This window comes from Ictidomys tridecemlineatus, chromosome 1, assembly GCF_052094955.1.
Source record: "Ictidomys tridecemlineatus isolate mIctTri1 chromosome 1, mIctTri1.hap1, whole genome shotgun sequence".
Lineage (NCBI taxonomy): Eukaryota > Metazoa > Chordata > Mammalia > Rodentia > Sciuridae > Ictidomys > Ictidomys tridecemlineatus.
The window spans coordinates 138,152,641-138,176,596 of record NC_135477.1 but is presented as its reverse complement, the minus strand read 5'-3'; the positions used below and the strand labels follow the sequence as shown (position 1 = coordinate 138,176,596).

Genomic DNA, 23,956 nt, shown 5'->3' with positions numbered 1-23,956 from the left:
ATGTAATTTTCATTATTTTTCATAACTAATGGTAGATTGTAGTTGGACAAAAGCCCATGTTTTTCTTAGTTTATGCACCCTCATGCTAGTTTTGATGGATTTAAAAATCTCTGTGTAGAAAGATACATAGGAAACTTAATGGTTATTAAGCCAATCCTCAGCATAAATACCTCCTACTGTATACATGTATTCAGTGTTCATTCATACCCAATCTCCTGTAGTCAACACAGTATTATTATCATATAAGATATGCATATATCATAAGCAGTCTGCAAAGTTAAACAACAATTTTTTTTTGTTTTTATTTGAATAAAAGACAAATATCCAATTCATAAGACCCAAAAGCTGTTACTGATTTGGCGTCCAGGTTTCTCATTTTTACTTCTGGACAATGGATGTGCTCTTCCACTCCTTTACTTAATCTAGAATTTGTAAAAGCAGTAAGAACAAATATTTTATAATAAGTGTCACCCCCACCCCCTTTAGAAATCAGTCCTGATGTATGTCCTGCCTCTCTCCATTCAGTGCATTTTGATAGGCACTGATGAAGTTGAGAGAGCCCTGAGAGTCATCATTCTTCCATTTGGGGGCCTTATTTTGAACACCAGTACCCAGGTGTTTCACCCCATTACACACAGGTCTCAGAGCCCTGATGTCATTAAAGACAAACACACTTGGTACAAACAGGCTGAAGATTCTTGGATAGTATGACTTGGCTGACAGGGAGCAAAGTCAGAGATAAGGTATTATGTGAAAAGATTACCTGAGAAAGGGGATTTTAAAGTCATATCAGAACTTAAAACATCTCTCCCCTACTCTTAAATTCCTTCAAGGAAACCTAATATATTATTCCAGTTACATGCAGAATTTATTGAGTGCTTTTTGAAAGACCCAACAGTAGATATTTTGAGAGTTCAGGATATTATTGGATTCCTCTGAAGATGGTTAAGAAAAGAAATGAAGAAGAATTTCTAAAAAGTCTAATTCTAAAACAATCTTGTTTTCTAAAATGGGATTAATAAGAAATTATTTTAGTAGCTAAAAAGACCTGGAATAAAATGACCTTTATTGCCTAGCTATTCTTCTCTTCAGTCATTCTGATGAAGCCCAAAAGCACAGTGTTGGTCTGGTGATAAGATGACTTCAAACACATAACCTTACTGACTTCTTTTTAACACACTGAGCAACCCCAGACCCAGAGAATTTGATAGGCAAAAATCTCTTGCTAGAATTAGATAATGTTTTGGTTCATTTGTTTCTTTTCTTGGTATTTATATTTATTGCAAGTGATACTGGTTTCAAACTCATAGTGGTGATATAATAATTTCTTCTGCCTTCTTAGCAGTGTTTTATTTATTTTAAATGTTGATTCCTTGAAAAATTAGACCTAATAATCACCTAAAAGAACACTCTACCCAATGACAACAGAATACGCGTTCTTGTCAAGTGTACATGGAATTTTCTAAGATAAATCCTATGTTAAGATAGAAAATAAATTTCAGTAAATATTTAAGTATTGAAATACAAAGTTGTGCTCTCCAATCACTATAGAATCTAATTAGAAATCAATACCCAAGGGAAATCTGGATATCCATAAGTGTAAAGAATTAATATACTCTAAAATAATTAATAGGTCAGAGAAGTAACCATAAAGGAAATTAGAAACTATATAAAATGAAAATACAACACTTACAGGATGCAGCTAAAGCTGTACTTAAAGGGAAATTTGTAAAAGATGCAGGAAAAGGAAAGAGATCTCAAAGCAATAGCCTAATCATATACCTTGGGAAAATTAGAAAAAGTAGAGCAAACTTAATCCAAAGCAAGCAGAAGAAAGGAAATAATAAAAATTAGAGTGGAAACAAATGTGAGCAGAGAGAGAGAGAGAAAGAAATTACTAAAACTTTGCCTCACATTTCTGTGTGCTATATAAATACCAATTTATTTGAACCATTTTTCTTGTATCAAATGAATAGAATTCCCATCCCTTTCTTTATTCAGAGGGAATGAAACAAAATATATAGTAGGTTTGTTTGTTCAATTCTGATAGAAACATTGGACATACTTACATTTAAGGGAAGTCTGTAATGACGGGATTATTATACACCAAATTGTGGGTGGAGTGAATGGAGGGAGTCTATTGGAAAGTGCAGTCTCCTGGGGTCAGCAACAGCCAGAGCATACTTACCACTCCAAAGCCTGGAGGGGCTGGGGAAGGAATGGTTGCAAGTACCTTAACTAGAGAGGATTGATCAGAAAGGACTGGCCAGCTTTTGATCTTGGATGCATCAAAGTAATCCTAGTACTGTCAGTTAATCCATTAGTAGGAGGAAAGGCTCATCTGGCCAGTTGGAAACCCTCTAAATGGAAGCCAGGAGCAGAGGATAGCTGAAACTTACTCTGCTTTCCTGATCTCCATCAGCCAAACCCAACCTCCCAGAGCAAGAAGGAGCACAGAGAAGGGGAACAGTAGCACACACCTAATCATGCAAATACAGGCATGTGTCACTTAATGATAAAAATATGGTCTGAGAAGCGAGTTGTTAGGTAATCTTGTGCTTGTACAAAAATCAGAGGGTGTACTTAACAAACACCGAGGGCATAGGTCAAAGTGGCCTTCTAATGTAATTAAGATATGGTGTTTTGATAGTAATCTCTATTTTTAGTAAGTTGAAGGAGTACACTCTAAGGATGAAAGTATAATAATATATAAACCAGTAACAGTTGTTTATTGTTGTTTATCAAGTATATAATGCACATAATTGTAGGTGCTATATTTTTCAGCTCCATTGTAATTTTAGGGGACTATAGTAGTACACACAAGTTGACAGACGCATCATAATGTAGCACATGACTATATCTCAAAAAGAGGGAACAGAATTTGCATGCAAATAGACGGGAAATGCTGACTGAAATTCTATTATCCAAATAAGAAAGGATAAAGAATGAGCAGATCACCTCTTCTATCTAGCTTTTAGAATAGACTTTTCCACCTTGAGAAAATAAGTATTAGGATTCTAAATAATCCTATTATACTAACATAAATGCTACCCTCTTTGAATCCTTCCCTGGCTCTATGCCCACAGTAACTCCTTTTCTGTGTTCCACGCCGTGCAAACTAGGAAGCTGATTAAATGTCTCATTTGTCTGCAGAGTTACCATCAGATTCCAAGGGAGCGTTCTAATAGTAGAAGGTAAAAGTTTTCTGTGCTTAGGAAGCCTGCATGCTTTATCTCATTTAATCTTCACAGTGATGTTAGGGAGGTAGTTACTATTAACCCTCTTTCACAGATGAATCCATTGCTTATTAGAGAGATAAAATAACTTGCCCAACATCTTGTAACTAAGTGACAGGTTAGGGATTTAAATCCAATCCAGAGTCTGTGTGGGTCTTAATCATTAGAATATGCCTATCATACTATAAGTAGTCCTGAAAGTCCTCAACAAATATATGTGGACTATATTTTTTCACATTTTTATTGATACATTATAATTCCATATAACAGTAGGATTCATTGTTACATATTCATACATGCACAGAATATAAAAATCTAATTGGCCAATGTCATTCCAAAATATTGCCCCTTTCCCTTCCCTCTTCCTTCTTTCTAGTCCCTTTCATCTACTCCATTTTTCATCCTTTGATTTTCATGAGATCCCACAACCATTTTTATTCTTTTTCCTCTATATGAACTGTGTTGTAATTGTTTAAATGTTTTGTTAATTTTCTGAAATTCTCACAGTACCTGAGAGTAAAACCAATAATGGTTTCAAGATAGGAGAGAAATGTAAATTCTAAAAAAAGATGAGAATAATATCTGGCTTCATAAAACCCCTTATAAAGACTCCAAGAAAATTACATTCTTCTTTTTCTTTTTTTTTTTTTTTGCCTACTTCTACTTTCCTGTTCTTCTTGATCCTAAGAATCATTTTGTTTTCCTAAAAATGTGCCAAGTTGTGGCTGTTTGACCTTGTATGTTGTTAGTTTTATCATTTACCAATGAAAAACTGATTCTTTTATAAGAGTATTTTCCTTTTTAAAATTTTAATATTTGACCAATTAAGATATTTACCTGGTATATGTATGTGCTTGTGTGTGTGTGTGTGTGTGTGTGTGTGTGTGTGTTTTGATAGTAAACTCTATTTTTAGTAAGTAGAAGGAGTACACTCTAAAGATGAAAGTATAATAATACATAAACCATTAACAGTTACTTATTGTTATTATCAAATATATAATGAACATAATTGTAGGTGCTATACTTTTTCAGCTCCTTTGTAATTTAATTTGTCCTTTTTAATTTAATTTGTTCTTATTAGTTATGCATGATAGTAGAATGTATTTTGACATATTATACATATATGGAATGTAACTTATCTTCTGGTTATACATGATATAGGATTACATTGGTCATATAATCATATATATATCATATATATATATATATATATATATATCATATATATAATAGTAATGTCTGATTCATTCTACTATCTTTCCTATTTCCATTCCTCTTCCTTTCCCTTCATTCCTTTTTGTCTAATCCAAAAATACTTCTATTCTTCCCCAATTCACCCCTTATTGTGAGCTAGCATTCACAAATCAGAGAAAACATTCAGCCTTTGTTTTTTGGGGGGGTGGGGGAGGTTGGCTTATTTCACTTAGCATAATATTCTCCAGTTCCATCCATTTACTGGAAAATGATATAATTTTATTCTTTTTTATGTTTGAGTAATATTCCATGTGTATACATTTTCTTTATCCATTCATCTGTTGAATGGCAGTTGGGTTGGTTCCATAGTTTAACCAATGTGAATTGAACTATTAACATTGATGTGGCTGTGTCACTGTAGTATGCTGATTTTAAGTCCTTTGGGTATTAACTGAGGAGGGGGATAACTGGGTCAAATGATAGTTTCATTCCAAATTTTCTAAGGAAAACTGCTTTCCATAGTGGTCGCACCAATTTGCAGTCCCCACCAGCAATGTATGAGTGTACCTTTTTTCCCACACATTCAGCCAACATTTATTGTAGCTTGTATTCTCTTTTTTTATATTTATTCTAATTTATTATACATGATGGCAGAATGCAATTCATTTCATATTGCACATATAGAGCACAAGTTTTCAATTCACTGATTGTACACAAAGTATTTTCACACCATTTCTGTCTTCCTACATGTCTTACTTATTCCACCATCATTTCTACCCCCTTCCCCTGCCTCCTCTTTGCCCTATCTAAAGTTCCTCCATTCCTCCCATGCTCCCCCTCCATTGCCATTATGAGTCAGCATCGTCATATCCAAGAAAACATTCCGCCTTTGGTTTTGTGGGATTGGCTAACTTCACTTAGCATTATATTCTCTAGCTCTATCCATTTACCTGCAAATGCCATGATTTTATTTTCTTTTAATGCTGAGAAATGTTCCATTGTGTATATATACTAAAGTTTCCCTATCCATTCATCTACTGAAGGGCATCTGGGTTGGTTCCACAGTTAGCTATTGTGAATTGTGCTGCTATAAACATTGATATGGCTGTGTCCCTATAGTATACAGTTTTTCAGTCCTTTGGTTATAAACTAAGGAGTGGGATGGCTAGGTCAAATGGTGGTTCCATTACCAGTTTTCTAAGGAATCTCTATATTACTTTCCATATTGGCTGCACCAATTTGCAGTCCTACCAGCAATGTATGAATGTGCCTTTTTCCCCACATCCTTGCCAATTATTGTTGCTTGTATTCTTGATAATTGCCATTCTGACTGAAGTGAGATGAAATCTCAGTATAGTTTTAATTTGCTTTCTCTAACTGCTAGAGTTGAACAATTTTTATATATTTGTTGACTATTCATATTTCTTCTGTGAAGTGTCTATTCAGTTTCTTTGCCCATTTATTGATTAAGTTTTTTTTTAGTGTTAAGATTTTTGAGTTCTTTATATATTCTGGAGATTAGTGCTCTATTTGAGGTGCAGGTGGCAAAGTTTTCTTGCATTCTGTAGGCTCTCTCTTCTCATCTTAATTGTTTCCTCTGCTGTGAAGAAGCTTTTTAGTTCAATTCCATCCTATTTGTCAATTCTTCATTTTATTTCTTGCACTTTAAATATGGATTGTTAATTTTTCATTAACAGATACAATACTATTTTATTTGGGTGCTAGAAAATAGTTGCTCTAGCTTACAAACTTTAATAATAACAGATAACTGACATTGTTTGTTGGCTTGTATATGAAACGACTGGAATGCTCAAGCATTCCCAATGATAGTGTAGTCAACCAGTTTGGAAACCAGTCTGACAGTTTTTCATAAAGTCAAATACACACCAACACATGATCCAGAAATTCCAGTCATAAACTGGAAATTACCCTATGTAGACTAAGTAAATTCCATATTTACCTATCAGAATGAAAGGTCATATTCACAAAAGAAATATTTATAGCAACTTTATTTATAATATCCCCTAAATGGAAACAATCCAAATACTCTCAATAGGTTACTGTGTAAACAAATTGTGATCTAGTGAGACAATGGACTAATTTCAGCAATAAAAAAAAGGAGTAAAATACTTATAACAAAGTAGCAGCTTAGATGAATCTCAGAAGTACTAAGCAGAGTGAAAGAAGTCGATTGTGAAAAAAGTGGATCCTGAAAGAGTGCAGAGATATTTTTAAAACCTTAATTACTTTGACTTTCTTTTTTTTAAATCTAGAATGGTCAGTTGGAGTGTGTACGCTGGATGGTGAGTGAAACAGAAGCTATTGCCGAACTGAGTTGTTCCAAGGATTTTCCAAGCCTTATTCATTATGCAGGCTGCTATGGCCAGGTATGGAGTTTTTAAGTTATCTTCCCTTTATGCACCATATAATTGACTTGTTTTCTTTTTATTTGTTCATCAAAATCTAAACATAAAATATTCAAAATATACTCATTGATTTTCAAGCAATGATAGTAATTGTAGCATTTTTTTAATGAAAAAATAAAAGCTTTTAAACAACCTGTTAACCCAAGAATAGGATATTGGATAAATAATGCAGCTATATTCATATGATAGAATTCTCATATGAAATTTCCTCTCATGCATATAACTAATTATGTAACATTAATTAAAATGTATGATACAGAACTGTTCCCATAATTTGGTACCAACTTTGAAATTTGAAGAGACAGAAAGAGAAATAGAAAATAAAACCAGAAAAAAACTATGGTACAACATATTTGTAGTCATTGTTGCAGAGGTAGAACTATAAGTGGCTCTTTTTTTTGTTCAATATTTTCAGATTTTTATAAGTATATTTAACATTTACCAAAAGTTAAAATGCTATACTTTATTAAACCCACATTTAGAAGGAAAATTTTTGTAAGACATTAATCAAGGAAGTCTCGTTCAAGTAAAGATGAGCACACTAACTAGTTACAACTAATTTCTATGTTAGGAAATCTTAGCATGAGTAATTGATACACCCAGATCAGAATCCAGTATATAGAGTGAAAAAATTTTAAAAAACCTATCTTCCCTTGAGGGAGATGAGTATAAATTATCTTGTAACAACATTGGAACCACAAAATAACCAATTTCAGTCTTAAAAATAATAAAGTCAGCAACTGTATTAAAATAGATTTAATCACATTTGTGGTGAAGAAAATCGCCTCTCATGCATATAACCATATCCCTTAGACTTCATAAACTTTCCCAGTGGCAGTAAATTGTGGTATTATCAATAAGAGATTATGATTTTTCAAACATAACCGTCCCAAATTCAGAAAATAGACTGAAGAATATTGTCACAGTCTTTTTTTTTTTTTAACAGAAGTGGGTGATTAAACCCAGAGCCTTGCATATTGCTAGATAAGTACTCCACCACTGAGCTATGCCCCAGCGTGTTTTTCATTTTATTTTGAGACATGGTTTTGCTAAGTTGCCCAGTCTGGTATTGAACTTTCAATCTTCCTGTCTCAGCCTCCTGAGTAGCTCAGATTGCAGGTGTACACCACTGAGCCTGACCAGTCAGTCTTTCATTAGTTGGAGTCATGCTAGCTGATCGTTTTGTTATTTTTTTAACTGAACATTTATTTTGTACCTTAGTAACTTCAATTAATACAGATACAAATGTATTTCAAACAATATAAATACATTGAATGTATATAATTATATATTCAGAGGCATACACACACATAATGTTTCCTATGTGTGCCAGGCTCTATATTATTGGGTTTTTTATACATTATCTGGTTCTTAAAACAACTCTATGAGATGTTTTAACCCCATTGTATAGATGAGGGGACTGAAGAAAGAAAGTTGAATGACTTACACATGGTCTAATGGCTAGAAAGAGAAAAGACTAGAACTCTGCTCTGGTCCTCAGACTCCAGGGCCAGTTTCTATTTGTCCCCATCTGTGTAGAAAATTGGTACAGATTGTAACAGTGGAATTGATACAACTGAAGAAGACTTTTTTACATTTTGTCTAACAATAAATACACTGATGTACAGAGTACTTCATTGCTCATTGAAGTGAGCAACTGTGCAAATTTATGAAATGGAGAAAGGATTAGGAAGAACATTTAAGACATGTAAAAGCCACTATCTTTGAAATGTTGCAATTACTCAGTTTTCTTCGTGCATTTTACTGGCTAGTCCCCATCCACAATGTCCTAAAAACAACCAATAGTGATTGATAGGCATTGGCTTAGGTGGCCCTATTTTGCTTACAATGGCAAAAGGAAGAATAGAAATTTTAAATGCTCAGGAGGATTGATTGCTGTTAATTTTTATAAATCACTTTCAGTATAAAACAGAATTTTATTAAATTGTGTGGGTAACTGTTTCATGTTCCTGAGTCCATTTGCCTATATAGCCTAACAGAGACTTTTAGACATCTGTGGCAGAGTTTACCAGAGTCAAGGAGGAAAGGATAGAGTTGTTCTGAGCCTCTCAGTGAATCTCACATTCAGCATTCTTCATCTTGGGAAATGTTGCTTATATATACCAGGTTCTTTATTCACAGCAGGTTCCTCATAATTTTGAATCTGTTGGGATACCACAAAAGAAAGGGGCCTGTCGGAGACTGGCTGGGTAAAGTGTAGCTGAAGTAGAGGAAACTATGGAAGTTACTGACTTGTTGGAAGAGCTGTGTCGTTTGCTTTACTTTATTACCAATCTTTAGATTATTTCAAGCTGATAAGCATTTTTTTTTATTGACCTTAAGTAGAACTTTGAGGGTTGGGGGGGCAGCCGGGCAGCACCCTTGGGAGAACATTCCTGCCCAAGTGGAAAATGTAAAAGCCCTTTAGATCTGTGAATTCTGCCCAGCCATCATCCTGCGTCCGCCACAGCCACTTATGTAACAGATAACCTGCAGAGAGACGCCTGAACTTGGAACCATGACAAGGCTAATATTTTCACAAGGAAGACTGTTACTGAACAGTTTTCTAATGAATTCAGCACATGCAAGTTTTTCTACATCAAGCAGGCACTTGAGTGTGTTCTGATTTTGTTTCTTCAGTAAATACCTCTGGAAAAGATAGCACCAAGGAAAATTCCTCTCTCTGTTTATTTTAGTTGCCCTCTGCCCCTCATATAGATTCTTAGAGGATGGGCTCCATTCGACTCCCAATTTGTGTCCTTTTTCTTGTAAAAATTACCTTTAAAGACTTCAGTACCACAGGGTAGCCAGCAGTTTTTAGTGGCCTCCCAGAGTGATAGATCTTTGGGTGATAGGAATTGATTTTCCTCTTCTTGACACTTGAAGCCTCAGAGGGTACAATTATTTCATTGCCTGATGGTGCCTAGCGGAACATGCCACGGGGAGCACAAAGGTGAAAGCCTGGGGAGACTGGGGGAACAAGCAGGTGTCCTTAGCCAGGCCTGCCTTGCCATCCCAGATGAGGGATGTTGCTGCCAAAACAATGGAGTCACAACCATGTTGATCTGAAGCTCCTATTCAAAGCCTGTGTAAGTTGGGCTCTTTTATTCAAACGTGAAGGTGGCATCCAGGCTCTTCCAGCAGAGATTCCCACCTGCAGCTGCTTGGGGCACCAGCCTGTTCTGCATTGGTCACTGGCTCTCTGTACCTTTCAACATCAAGCTTGTAATTCCTTGTTTCTGAATCATTTACATGCCATTTGGTCAGGACGTCCTTCTACAAAAATTGCATCCCAACATCGAGCATTTACCAAGAGCACCTTTGCCTATGCTGTATTTATTCTCCATTTTAAAGGTTGGCCCTGACACAGATACTTTCAAAGAGCACTTTCTGAAAAGGAAAAGGCTCAGCAATTTCTATGAATGGCAGTGCTTGAGCAGCAGTAGACCTGCCCACAAGAGGGATGCTCCTGCAGGCTCTGTTCTTCTGTTTCTCCCCAACTGACTTTAGAAAGGAGACTGTTCCCTTGACATTATTATTCCATTGTCTTTATTGTTTCACTGTCATGGTGCAGAAATAAGTAAGCAACCTGAAAGTGCTGCCTACATTTTCAGATGATAGAAAAATCTTTGATTAGCATTATCCATCTGCTCTGCAAATACTGATCTAAAAAAAAAAAAAAAAAAAAAAACTGAGCCAGAATTCCACAGCCCACAGTCTGACAGGCAGTTAACAGTGATTTCTTTGACCCATGGACCTGAAAAAGAGAGAATGTCCTTTAGATTTAAGGGCAGTGGAGGAATGAGTAGTTGTGGATGTTTGTGTTCATAGACAGAAAGCAGAGTCAAGAAGAGCATTGGTCCCGAACTCAAGCTGTCTGTGTTAAAATCCTAGTCACCAGTTACTAGCTGCATGGCCATAGAAACATTCATTTACAGAAAATAAAGGAAAGAAGAAAAGGTCTCCCTGGACCTCACTTTCCTCATCTACTCCATATGGATAATAGATCCTTCCTTATAACATTGTTCAAAAGACTGAGTGAAAAACAAACATACTTCCCAATACAATGAAGGCACTAGATAAAATTGACAGTTGTGACTGTTATAATTTGTTATTTTATTGCTATCAGTATTATTTATTTACTTATTTCACCATAGCTAAAGAAATAAGAGAAACTTGCCAAAGAATTATTTGGGCCTCAACCTATTTAATCAATTTTTGCATGCACCTTCCCCCCCCCCAATTTACCATCTCCGGACCATTTACTTCAATAAATGACATTATGAAATTATGGATGGCTATTTTTCCCCTACATTTTAACTTCTCAAAAGCTGGAATGAATCTTAAAATCAATGGCATGGTAGATTTGATGATCTATGGCTACAAACAAAGCTGACTCTTTTCAGAACTTATGATTGCGCCACAAACTATTGAGATTTTATTGATACCAGCAATAAAACTGTGACATACTTTCAATTAAATTTTTTATTAGACTTTATCCAGCAAGTCTCATAAATTACATGTATTAATTGCCTCTTTAAACAACTTGCATTGCCTTTGGGAACACATAAAATGCAATACTATATCAGGTTACCAAAAGATCAGAAAATCCCTAGAAAAGGAAATTGGTACATGAAGGAAGTTTTTAGTCAGTAGATGCAAGTTGAACAGAGAGATGCATGTGTGGGTGCAGGGATGAAATGTAAGTTGGAAAATCATTCTGTGAAATGGAAATAATGCAGGGGGTCTTTTCATCTATGTGACAGCATTGAATGCTCTCTGAAAGTAATACAGGGAAATGAAAATCAAAGTTATATTGTTTATTTAACTTCTCCTCCCTATAGACACAAACAGAGAGAGAAAGCAGGGAGATGTGTTAAAGGGCTAAGGGGATGTAGACACAATTGCCTATAGATAAAATAAACATGTGCTTTAATAAGGAGAAAGTGGCCATATATATTTTGATCTTCTCATGAGGTATTGTTTAAATTATGCATCTCACAGGTATGTTCCCCAGAACCCAAGCAGAATTTCTCTGGTTTTACCAAAACTACAGATGTTAGCCACCTCTATGTCCATCTCAGAAATCCTAAATGTGAGTGGTTAAAAGACCAGGCATATAATCAGCTAATTTCTTTTAGTAGTACTTCTCTGTGTGGTATAATGGGAAGGATTTTTATTTTTGTACACTGGCTAAGTCAATTGCCTGTCTTCTTTGGAAAGTAAATTGTCCTATAAAAACACCAAACTAAATTGGAGTTGCTGGGCAAACACCTGACTTGTTCTGAACAATCAAAAATTGTTCTTCCTTTACGTAAGTCTTGAATTAGGTAAACTCTCTAATTGTCATTGTAAGAAAATAAGGGAGTTTATTATAACTATACAGACTGATCCTGGCTTGAAGAGCTCTCTGGAGCCAGGGCAACTGTGTCTGGCTCACATGGACCTCGTGTGTCTCATTCTCCATGGTAACCAGGCTTCTGCAAAGAGCCCTAGATTCACCCCAGATTTCCACAACAGGAAAATTCCTAGTCTTAAGAAATGCTGTATCCCACTACCTACACCCACCCACTGCTAAAAGTCAGAATACTGTGATTTTAGTAAATGATGCTTTGGGCAGGTGGACTATCCAAATATAGTATCCACAATACTATATAATTGGGTCTGAAAAAATAAGAAAATTTGCATGAAAAAAAGGTACAGATTATACATTGCTAAATACCTTAAACTCCTTTGCACTAAATAATGAGCTGCTGGAAATCAGAGTAAACAAAAATGTCCTCTCCCTCAGTTTTCTAATTTATAAAGTAAGACTGTTTGAACTGGATGATTCCCTGAAATTTCTTTCAATCTATAGTTTTAGGAATCCATGATCTAATATTATAATATCTAATAAACCAAGTTACTGTGGCTTAAAAATGATCCACCAAAGAGGCTTGTTTTGCATATGGTGGGGCCATCTTTTTTTACCAGTGAGGATACAGCAGGCCACTCTCCTCATGCAGTATCCATATGTCTTAGCCATTGACTTTAGAATGGTTGGTTATGCCTTTTATGCTAAAGTACTTCTACTCATTGAGGTTCTTATTCATTTGTTTATTTGTTTCATAGTACCAGGGATTGAACCCAGTAGTACTCAACCACTATGCTACATCCTAATCCCTTTTATTTTTATTTTGAGACAGGGCCTTACCAAGTCATCTAGGTTGGCCTCAAACTTGCAATCCTGGTTCACTGATTTTTTTAAAAAAAGTTAAGATTACATAGTACAATCATCTGTTTCCAAGTAAAAGTAATGCAGTATTTTTTTCCTACCCAGTTAGGAAAGGTAAAGGAAGTGGTTTTACCTCATGCATGTGGAAAAATTATCTGTTCTGGACCAAAATGTCAGCTCCAACTTTCTCCAGGTTTGCATAGATAATATGTGAGCATATAGAAATATAAGCATATCAGAATATCCTTATCCAAACTCTATATATAACTCCCTACCTTCACCTTAGGGCTCTGTTCCTTCTTGGGGGATCCTTAAGGGTTTCATTTTCTACAGGGTCTGTCTGCTTTTGCAGCTAATACTCACCCTGCTTCCCCAGGTGCATTCTTGGGAGGCTGTAAGCAGTGATTACATTTTTCTCATCTTGTTCTTTAGGACTCTTTACTCCCTACTTGCTCATTTGGAAAAAGTATGGTGCAAATGTTCAGTCTGTCCCTGATGTCTCAGATACCTTCATAAACAGCACCCTGTCCCCCAGCATAAGGGGTGAAACATTAAAGGAACTGGCTGTTTTTGTCCAACATTCCTTTAGCAGATTAGTTGGCATGTTTGGAAGATAAAGGCAAATTTAATCCAGGAAAGTATAAAAGTTCATGACCACTCTGAGCAAATAACTGGAAAAAAGAAATCCTTTAAAAGGCTAAGAAGAAAGAAGTTCAAGGCTATTTCAAACACATGATCATCTTTTTAAATGTCAAATTCCACCCACTAAACTTCATGCTGTTGTTTTTACCACTCTCATATTTTTTTTTAACTTTATATTTAATTTTTCTATTTTAAAACAGTGAAATCCCATCCCCCTGCTTTCTCTGAAGGCCAAGCATAACACAAAAATACCACAAAACACTCGGTGGGTAAAATGCAAACAGATGGTGACGAAACAGACTGACTGCTCTACGATTTTGCCTTTGAAAGGTTTATGTTCAGAGCTTTTGGTCCCCTTCCTTTAACATGAAAGAAGAAAAAAACTTTGCCTTTAAAACACCACCAACAAGCGGTTTCTGGTTGTATTTCAGTGGGGTTATCTTGACATTTTAAGGTGTTATCTCTTTTTGTAAGTCTGTTGATTTGCCAGAGGTATGGGATTAGTAGGCACAGTGTAAGAATTATAAATTTAAAAGTAAAATCTAGCTATCTCAGTAGTCCAAGGTTTTATGAATGTGCCTGAAACCCACAGGCAGTTTAACACAATAGCCAAAACATCGCCTTGAGAGCCTTGGAACCAAAAGACCTGATTCTAGTTCCAACCTTGGATCTGTCTAGCTGTGTGACTTTGAGGAAGTTCTTCAACTTTCTGTGAATTGTTCTCCCATTGGTGGAATAAGTAAATAAAACCAGAGCATTTCCAAGGTAACTTCCTGCTCTTAGAATCCCCTTTGTGTTCCTCTGTCGTTCATTTTTGTAAGGGATTTGGGGATTTTTCAGTTGGTACTGAATGGGAATTTTCTTTTGATACAGGTGAGTTTCCTTTACATACTCTTCACCAGTTAGAGTCTTGTTTTCCTCTGTCTTCACATGTGGCTTCTCTGCATGATATTCCAGTGATTCCTAGTGTTCTTGTGTTGTCAGGAGAAGATTCTGTTGTGGCTTCTTCAGTTCATGCAAGAACAAGGCATCTCGTTGGATGAAGTGGACCAGGATGGCAACAGTGCTGTTCACGTCGCCTCACAGCACGGCTACCTCGGGTGCATCCAGGTATGCAGCGCTGCTGCTCTGCAGACAAGAAGGAGCTATCAAATAATTTTTAAAAAAAAAAAATTGAGATTTTGCTCATTGGGAGAATGCCTGAATTAGTTCACCTTTGTTTTATGATGGAAATAAAGAATTATAATGTTACAGATTTTTATTTCTAAAAATCCACACAGATGTAGGCACAAATAGCCCTAAGAGTTTCTCCTAGAGTATCAGAGGGTGTTGAAAGGGACTTGTACTGCTCTCTCAATAGTCCAAAGTAACATCACTATAAAGCCCTAATGCTGACTAAATAAAAAAATATATCCATGTTTTTGGACTCCTAACTAAACCTGAGCCTCTTTGAATGCATTTGAGAAGTTCAGCCTTACTTTAGAGAAAGGGGGAAAACACAGCACATTCTTGCTAGACTACTGCTCCCTACTAGGAAGAATCCTTCTAATATATTTCTGGAAAATCTGTCCTATTTTCCACATACCTGGGGAGGAGAGATGCACTAATGAGGACAACAGAAGTCCACTTGAGAGACTAAAAAATCCTCGGTCTTGTAGGGCTTTTCCCCTTGTTCTGATCCTCTTGGACCTTAGGCAGGGCCTCGGTCGGCTAACCATTCCACCCAGAGGCCTCAAGCAGCCTCATGCTTTGAGCTCAGCATCCCTTCCAAATGTTCTCGTGTTCAATGTGTGAGATGATGTTAAAATACTGAGGAGCAGAGCCACAGGAGAGGGGAGGGAGGCTCTTCTGCCTGCTCCAGTCCACATGAGGAGCCCTCCAGGAGCATGGGTTTCTGCAGGAAGAGGCAATGGTATCTCATCATGCCACAGAATATAGAGCTGCCCAAAGCTGAGTCACTTGCCACATGGCACTGAGAGCCATTCAGGTCCCAGAAGGTGGGGGGAGAATGCATGTGAAACCGGATAGAACTTTCCACCTGGAAAATGTTGAAGGCCCTCAGGGACAGAAGAAAGAGAGAGGGTGACCTAAGGAGGAGGAGGAACAGGTGGGCGAGGAGCAGCAGTATAGGGACAGCAAAGACTTTGGCAGACAAAGTTGAAGTTTAGGTTTGGCCTGAAATTTTATTTTTGACAATAAATTATAGTTACCAGGATCAGGCCAATCAGACCATTCTTATCATTGAAAATGCCTGAACATTTGTGGATTTTTTTTTCTCCCCCACATCTCAGGGAAAGGGAAATTGACAACACATGGTTGAAAGCCATGACTGGAGAAAGTATTTCCACCTCAGCGATTTCATATCGTTCAAAATGTGATGTGCTTGTAACTTGTAACATATTTTCCACCTCTACAAAGCAGCACTCCTTTTGGATTATGTATGCATTATTTCCTTTATTGCAAACCCTGTGTATTCATTTATTCAACAGGTACTTGTTGATGCCCTACTGTGTGCAGGTTAGGCTGTATTTGAAATAGAAAAGTAAGCAGTGAGAACCTTTTACTCAGGAAAGTAGAGAGGACTCAGGAAATAATAGAAGACTACACAGAAAAACTTTGAATATAAAAAGGGGATTAATAATAAAAACAAAAGCAGAGATCCAGCAGAAAGCTTACTATATTTTGTACTCACATGAAACTGCTCTTTGAAGAACTGACTTGATAGGAAATAAAGTGTCTGAACATTTTCCCATTATTGTTGGCAAAACACACATCTTCTAATTAAAGGCACCAGACACCAGTTTATAAAAGGAGTGGTAAGAAACTGGAAAGTATATAAAGGAAAGAAATTTAAATTCTTCCCAACATCTGCAAAAAGATTAAAGGAGTAACATTATTTTTTGTGGCAAAAAAGATAATTGAATGAACACTGAAAATCATATATTTCCCTTTCACAAGATACTCTAATGTTAAATAGTCTTGGAATAAACTTTTTATCAGCTTGTACTAATAACTGAAAGCCAAAGACATCCAGCTGCTATCACTAATTCTATGTAAGATGCTAGTTTGTTTGTTTTTTTGATAGGGGGAAGGGGTTCTGGAGATTGAACTCAGGGACACTCAACCACTGAGCCACATCCCAAGTCCTGTTTTGTATTTTATTTAGAGACAGGGTCTCACAGAGTTGCTTATTGGCACCTCGATTTTGCTGAGGCTGGCTTTGAACTCCCTATCTTCCTGCCTCAGCCTCCCGAGCCGCTGGAATTACAGGTGTGGGCCTATTTTTTTTTTTTTTAACACGTGAAGGGAGGCTGTCAGTCCTTCCAGAGCGTTCATCATTCCACTTAACACAAATGATATTTTTGGCGCTAGATACAATGGATGTGGAAACTTGGATAACCTTGGTCTGTCCGCTGGGTGTGAGATTTAAAAGAAAACGAGACTGAGAGCGAGCAAGGGACCTTATGCAGTGAGGAGGGGACTGAGGAAGGAAAACAGTGGAAATAAAACTGCAGAGGTCAGAGTCCAGGGGAGTAATAACAGTGTGTGTTTATACTCAGTCTCCTGGAGAGCTCGATGCTGACAGGGTCTCTGGGACACCCCTGTGAGGAAGGTGGCAATGGCTTTATAGCAATTTGACCTTTCATGGTGAGTGATCATAAACCAAAAGGAAAAAGAAGCTCCTTAATGCTCTTTGAGATTTAAGTAGCCTAAGAATTTAAATAGATGGATTGTGTGTGGGGAAAAAAAACATTACTACCAAAATAAATCTAGAGGTTTGCAATCCCACCATGAACTATCAAAGAATATATCAGATTGTGGTGGTTAATTAATATTGATGTGACAACTTTTCTGTGTGGAGTCTAATGGCATCACAGTATAAATAGAAACTAAATAAAATTTTTATGCTTTTAAGTATTGATTTCTGCCACAGTGCATCAAATCTCCTCCTCTACTCTTGATACCTTGACCAGATTCCATAGCTTTAGGCTTGCTTTTGACTATTAAAATTTACTTCAGTCCAGCTTAAAACCTCAATCTTATTTCTGATTCAAAGCATTTTCCCAGCCCCACCCCCAGCCAGATTAAGGATGTAGGAAGAAGAGGAGTGAGACTTGATCTGCTTTTAACACACCGCTTTAGCTCCTGCTCCCCTCTGTCTTCCAGGCTGCAGTATCAAAAACAAAGAGAAGGTATGGAGAGAAAAAAAGTCAATTGTCTCTTTGCTTAACTAGGAAAGGCCATGTCCTCCCTGAAAGTTGTCACTGCTTCTTTGGCTGTGATTACTGACATGCTCTATGACAACCCTCAGATGACATCTGTCTGATGGGTGCTGTGGTGGGGTCTTCCCCACCAGTACCTGACATAGGAGTCCTGGCCCCCCACTTTGCCTCATCCTCTCCTATAAATTTCTTCAATCTATGGGGCAATCCACTGTCAAATGCTTCTGGAGAACCCTCTCCTTTTGTGTGTGAGTGGGGGATGCCGAAAGCAAGTTCCCACCAAGCTCCCTTCTACAAAGTCTGCTCAGTCCACAAACACATCCTGGCCATAACACATGGTAAGGGTCTGGGCTGCTTCATAGCTTCCCCAATCTCTGCCATGCCATCTCTTCAGTCCTTTTTATTCTGATCAGGTGGGCTCAGCAAGAGATCAATAAGGGTTGTTACAAAACCAGCTATCAAAACCCAAGCAAATAGGAACAGATAAGCAGAATTTCATTCCCCCTATCTTACAGGCATCTCTGAGTTTATGAACAATTCCTTTGGAGCCCAACCACCACAAACATTATACCTCTCATTATACCTCCTATAAGGAAGGAAAGGGCTCTATGGACAGCAACAGCCTCCTCCATTTCCCAGACCTCTCCCCCTTAGGGTACAGTGGGGTTGGGTAGTAGGATGGGTCCAGCTCCACCTTTGTAGGCTCTGAAGAGAGGAGGCAGACTTCAACCCTAAATGGGCTCCAGCGGCTCTCTTTTCTAGGTGTTGGAATCATCACTCCCAATTCCATGGGCTCTGATAACTGGCTTTGGAATAACAGGAGTCCTTTCCTGATCCTGTTACAGTCATTAAAAAATGTTTAGATGGAGGACCTGATACAATTTCATGTTTCTGCATTTTCTGACAGACCCTGGTAGAGTATGGAGCAAACGTCACCATGCAGAATCACGCTGGGGAAAAGCCCTCCCAGAGCGCTGAACGTCAGGGGCACACCCTGTGCTCCCGGTACCTGGTGGTGGTCGAGACCTGCATGTCACTAGCCTCACAGGTGGTAAAGTTAACCAAGCAGCTAAAGGAGTAAGTGGCCTGGAGATTCTGTGAGAACAAAGTTATGATTTGCCATTGTCATGCACCCATTTCAGGCCAAGGGCTATGGTGAGCTCCCTTCATTCCAGTGGTAGAGGGAATTTCCAGCATTCTCCTCTTCTTCTTTTCTCCCCGCATCCTAAGTGCTCACATCCAGTGTTCATGCTGAACATGCCATCACTGCAGCAGCAAAATGATATTTAAACCACAAAGTGCAGAGCAAGCTCCCTAAAAAGGGAATTTGAGCCACAATAAAAAAGGAGAGCGAGCCTTCATGTTCACATCTCAGGGGCAGATTATGTAGTGGGACATTGAAGGCATTCATATGTATCATTTTCAGCCTTCTGTACTTAATATTCTAGGAGATCATCAAGATCATGAGAGAGAGAAAAAAGGTTAGGGATGGATATATATATATATATATATATATATATACACACACACACATATACATACACACATATATATGTGTATATATATTATATAACATATACAAAATATATATGTATAATATATATGTTATATATATAGCATGTATTATATATATATATAGAGAGAGAGAATTGAATACTGATTCCAATTTCCACGAAACTCTCCCTAATACCATAACTGTAATTTATTGGTGTGCTTTCCAAGGGCTGACCTCAGCCCTCTCTGTGGCCTGAGATAGATAGATAAAATTACAGCTAAGTAATTTGGTTACCATCATCAGCAAATTTACTATAGAAAATAATGAATCCTAGGAATAGAAAAGTGTTCACTCTGTGACTGAAGTCAGTTCTTTCCTTGATGTGATTATTAAATGGGTACACATTACATCTCTGGGTGTCAGGGAAGCATTGTCACGTAATATGCTTGAGGAAAGGGGGGCCAGATGAACATCTGTCAGGTGGCTCTCCAGCAAGCTGAAGGATGAAGGAGCTCAAAGCATACCAATAAATTACAGTTATGGTATTAGGGAGAGTTCCCCGGAAATTAGAATCAGTATTCAATTTATATATATATACACACACACACACACATATATATATACATATATATAAAATAGTGAAATCTATAGTATAGTGAATATATATAAAAATATTAAAATATGTGTGTATAGTGTGTGTGTGTGTATGTGTGCCCCCTGGTTATAGCTCATTTAAATAAAAGGGCTAGGGCAGGGGAGAGGCCTTAATTGGTCTAAATCATGCAACAATATGGCAAAGCCTTGGACCTTCTTATCTTCTCTAAACCTGGAGAAAACTCCCTTATCTCTCTACTTCCACACTCTTGCCTTAAAGATACTAGTCTATATTCCTACCCCTGCCAGTACCTAAAATAATCTTTTTAATGAGTTGAGACTTTTCATAGAAAATAAAATGAAATTTAAGATAAAGATAAAGGGCTACTTCCAAGCATGCTCTGTCCAGTAAACAAAACTTCCCAGGACAGGTTAGCTAGGTAGGCTTAAAGGTCTCTATAATTGAAGAAAAAATGTGCACAAGTTATTTTCCACAGTGAACATACCTATGTCTTTATGTATTTATGTAGATACTCCTAAAAATAAGTTCTTAGGAAGGGAATTGTTAGAACAGAAAGCATACATCTCGAAAATGTGGATATATGTTGCCTAATGTTTTTCCAAAATTTTCTGTCAATATTCATTTCCTCCAGTGTATGGATAGATCCATAATGAGGAACTTTAAAATGATCCAACAGAATATTTTTCTAAAATGGAGAAAAGATTAGAAAACATTTCCCTCAGTCTTCATCTGGTGGAATCTGACAAGCTTTCATGAGCTATGTGTCTGTTTTATTGAACTGTTCCAATTTAGCAGCCTGGCTGCTCTCTCTGTTGGTCATCATGGGTTAAAACACACATATACACTAAGAGACAGCATCCCTCTAGTTGTCTCCAGTTAGGCCAGTGACAATGTGAGAGGTTATCTTGTTGACCCTAGTCTTTCACTTCCTGAGTACTCAGTGAAGTTGGCAACACTAGAAGTGAACAGAGAAATCCACTTGATAGAGTGCCCTCAGGCAGTGGGGTACCTGTAACAGAAAGTGGCAGATACAGATACAAAATACTAGTCTTCTCAATGCAAAACTCTGAGGAGAGAGAATTGATATGTCTTCCTAGTATGATACCTTCACCAGCTCTGTATAGTTAATAAACAATTATTCTTTAGAATGACAACTGTCAGTTCTAGTGAAGTCCCAGTCAACAAGTCTAAGTATTTTGGGTGGAATTCTGTCCCAACCAAAAATGTATGTTGGAGTCCAGACCCCTAGTACCTCAGAATGTGATGTTATTTATAGATAGACAGGGTCTTCCCAGATGTAGTCAAGATAAAATGAGGTCATATGGGTAGGCCTTAATTCGAGATGACAGCTATCCTTATAAAAGTGGAAAATGTAGACACAGGGACATATTTACAGGGAGAACATGAAGGCAGCAATCAGGGTGATGCATCTACAAACCAAGGAACACCAAAGTTCTTTTTAGCAAAATCCCCCAAAGTGGGAAAGAGGCATAGACCAGACTGTCATGGCCTCAGAAGGAACCCGTCTGGCCAATACCTTCATTGTGGACTTCTTAGGCCTCCCGAAATATATGACAATAATTCCTGCTTAAGTTACCTGGTTTGTGGTACTTTGTTACAACAGCTCTAGCAAACTCATACGGTAGGATTTATTCTCATATATTTTCTATGATTAAAGCTGATTGGTCCTTTTTGAGGTCTTCTTTAGAATCTTTTTTCCCCATTCACAGCTGGGATTCCAGCTAGCAGTCAACCCAACTGCCCCCTAATAATTTTTTTTGTCTATGTTATAATTCATTTAGGACACCTAATAAATTCTTCAAACAGAATATATAATTTTTCTGCTAAGTGTAGTGACACACACTTGTAAACCCAGCAGCTCAAGAGGCTGAGGCAGGAGGATTGCAAGTTCAAAGCCAGCCTCAGCAACTTAGCAAGGCCTTAAACAACTTAGTAAGACCCACCTCAAAATGAAAAATTAAAAGGGCTGGGAGTGTTGTTCAGTGGTTAAGTACCCTTGGTAACAGAAACAAACAAATAAAAAGAATATAATCTTTCTTCATCCATTTTATCCAATTTCACTAAGCTGTAATATATTTTTGGTTAATCCAAGGTTAATGAACTGTAGACTGGACCAAATCCAGCCTACCACCTATTTTCATAAGAAAAGTTTTATTTTCATAAGAAAAGTTTTATTAGCACACAGCCACACACATTTGTGTATGTATTGTGTAAGGATGTAGCATGCTATAAGGTAGAGTTGAATAGTGACAGAAGCTGTATTGCTCACAAGCCTTAAATGTTTACTCTTTGGCTCTTTAAGAAAGTTTTCTAATTTCTTTCAGTAACTAAGTTTTCAATATGTGAGTCTGGCAGAATAAGTGAGATAAAATGAGATCATAGGCTTAAGAATGAAATATTAGGAATATAACTGATTGCATCTCAAAGAAAGAAAGTGTTTGGGTTTTATGGAAAGGTATTGTCAGAATCTGACTCCACAGAACTAGATTTAGGCAGACACTGGCTATTGTTTGCAGTGACCCCCTGCAAGGAGAATACTGGGCTTCTCCTAGTATCCAAGGCATGGTCATTGCTTTAGCACTTGTAACTCATTTAGTCAGTTCTATGCCCTAGCTCATGAGACCTGCTATCATCTTTTGTGCTAATTTTATTCATTTTCCATTGTTTATAACAAATTGTCACAAAATTAGTGGTTTAAAGTAGTACAGATTTAACACTTGGTAGGTCAGAGGCCAGTAGGGTCTTGCCAGACTAAAATCAAGGTCTTGTGGCTGTGTTCCTTTCTAGAGGCTTTAGGATAAGTCCTGTCCTGCTTATCCAGGCCTTTGGTAGAACTGGTAAAACCTTCCTATTTGAACATCAGCTGATAACACAACTTATTTCCCTTTGTCACATAAGGTGACTCAGTCACACCTTCTGGGGATTAGGACATGGGTGGACATCTTTGGGGGTACCACTCTAGTACTACAGGGCTCTGTAAACACTGCTTATCTCTATAAAGCAAGACCCAGTTGATTTATTTGTTTCAACTTCTGTAATAACTTGTGTTTAATAAGTGAATTTTATACCCTGTATCCTGCATCTAATAAATATATATATTAGACAAATCTTCTGAATGCTCTTACATAGTCAAATATGTTATCATTTTAATAGCTGACATTATTAGGAGTAATTTTAATTGATTTTCTTAGTCTTATAGATGAGCATTTAGGCTACAGTTTTTTCACTAACGTGCATAATAAGCATCCTTTTCTTAGGAAAATTTCTAAACTCTGAGGATAAAGATTATGTACTTTTTAAAGGCTTTTTAATTTAGTGTAACTTATTTCAAATCACTGAAAAATCTTATGCATCCTAGTTTACAGCAGGAGCCATGTTTTGTTTGTCTTCTGCAGACAGACAATGGAGCGTGTCACACTGCAGAACCAACTCCAGCAACTTCTAGAAGCCCAGAAATCAGAGGGCAAGTCTCTCCCTTCCTCACCCAGGTAAGACCAGGCACACTGGTGTAAGGAGTTCTTAAATATCTGAAATGCCTGAACCTTCTTCTAGATTTCCTTTTAAAGTCTTTTAAGAAAATGACAACAGAAAACATTTTATTCTTATAAACAGGAACAAAAAAATAAGATGTCACAGTGAAATAGTCAATGAACCTAGGGTCCAAACACCTGAACTCAGATCCTGCTCTGTGATTTGTTCTACAACTATAAGCAAATTCATCTACTCTGTCTTTTTCATTTCTTGACCTATGAAACCAGGAATAAGGATATTTAGGTTAGTAAGGTTGTGGGAAATTGAATTAATTTGGAAAAATATGCAAAATTATGTGTAAACAGTAAAACAGGCAAATTTGGTAGCCTTAAGGTAAAAGGCACGCTGTACTTTTTTT

General features: G+C 37.2%; 1 protein-coding gene across 3 annotated transcripts in view; it reads left to right on the top strand.

Moving 5' to 3' along the window:
• Sncaip (synuclein alpha interacting protein) overlaps nucleotides 1-23,956 on the top strand; it is a 146,587-nt gene that overhangs the window by 110,584 nt on the left and 12,047 nt on the right. For all 3 annotated transcript variants that reach the window (XM_078048397.1, XM_078048398.1, XM_078048394.1), the window contains exons 6-9: nucleotides 6,704-6,817; nucleotides 14,697-14,822; nucleotides 18,843-19,012; nucleotides 23,463-23,555. In XM_078048397.1, the coding sequence (XP_077904523.1) occupies nucleotides 6,704-6,817; nucleotides 14,697-14,822; nucleotides 18,843-19,012; nucleotides 23,463-23,555 (503 nt within the window). The remainder of the gene's footprint in view (nucleotides 1-6,703; nucleotides 6,818-14,696; nucleotides 14,823-18,842; nucleotides 19,013-23,462; nucleotides 23,556-23,956) is intronic.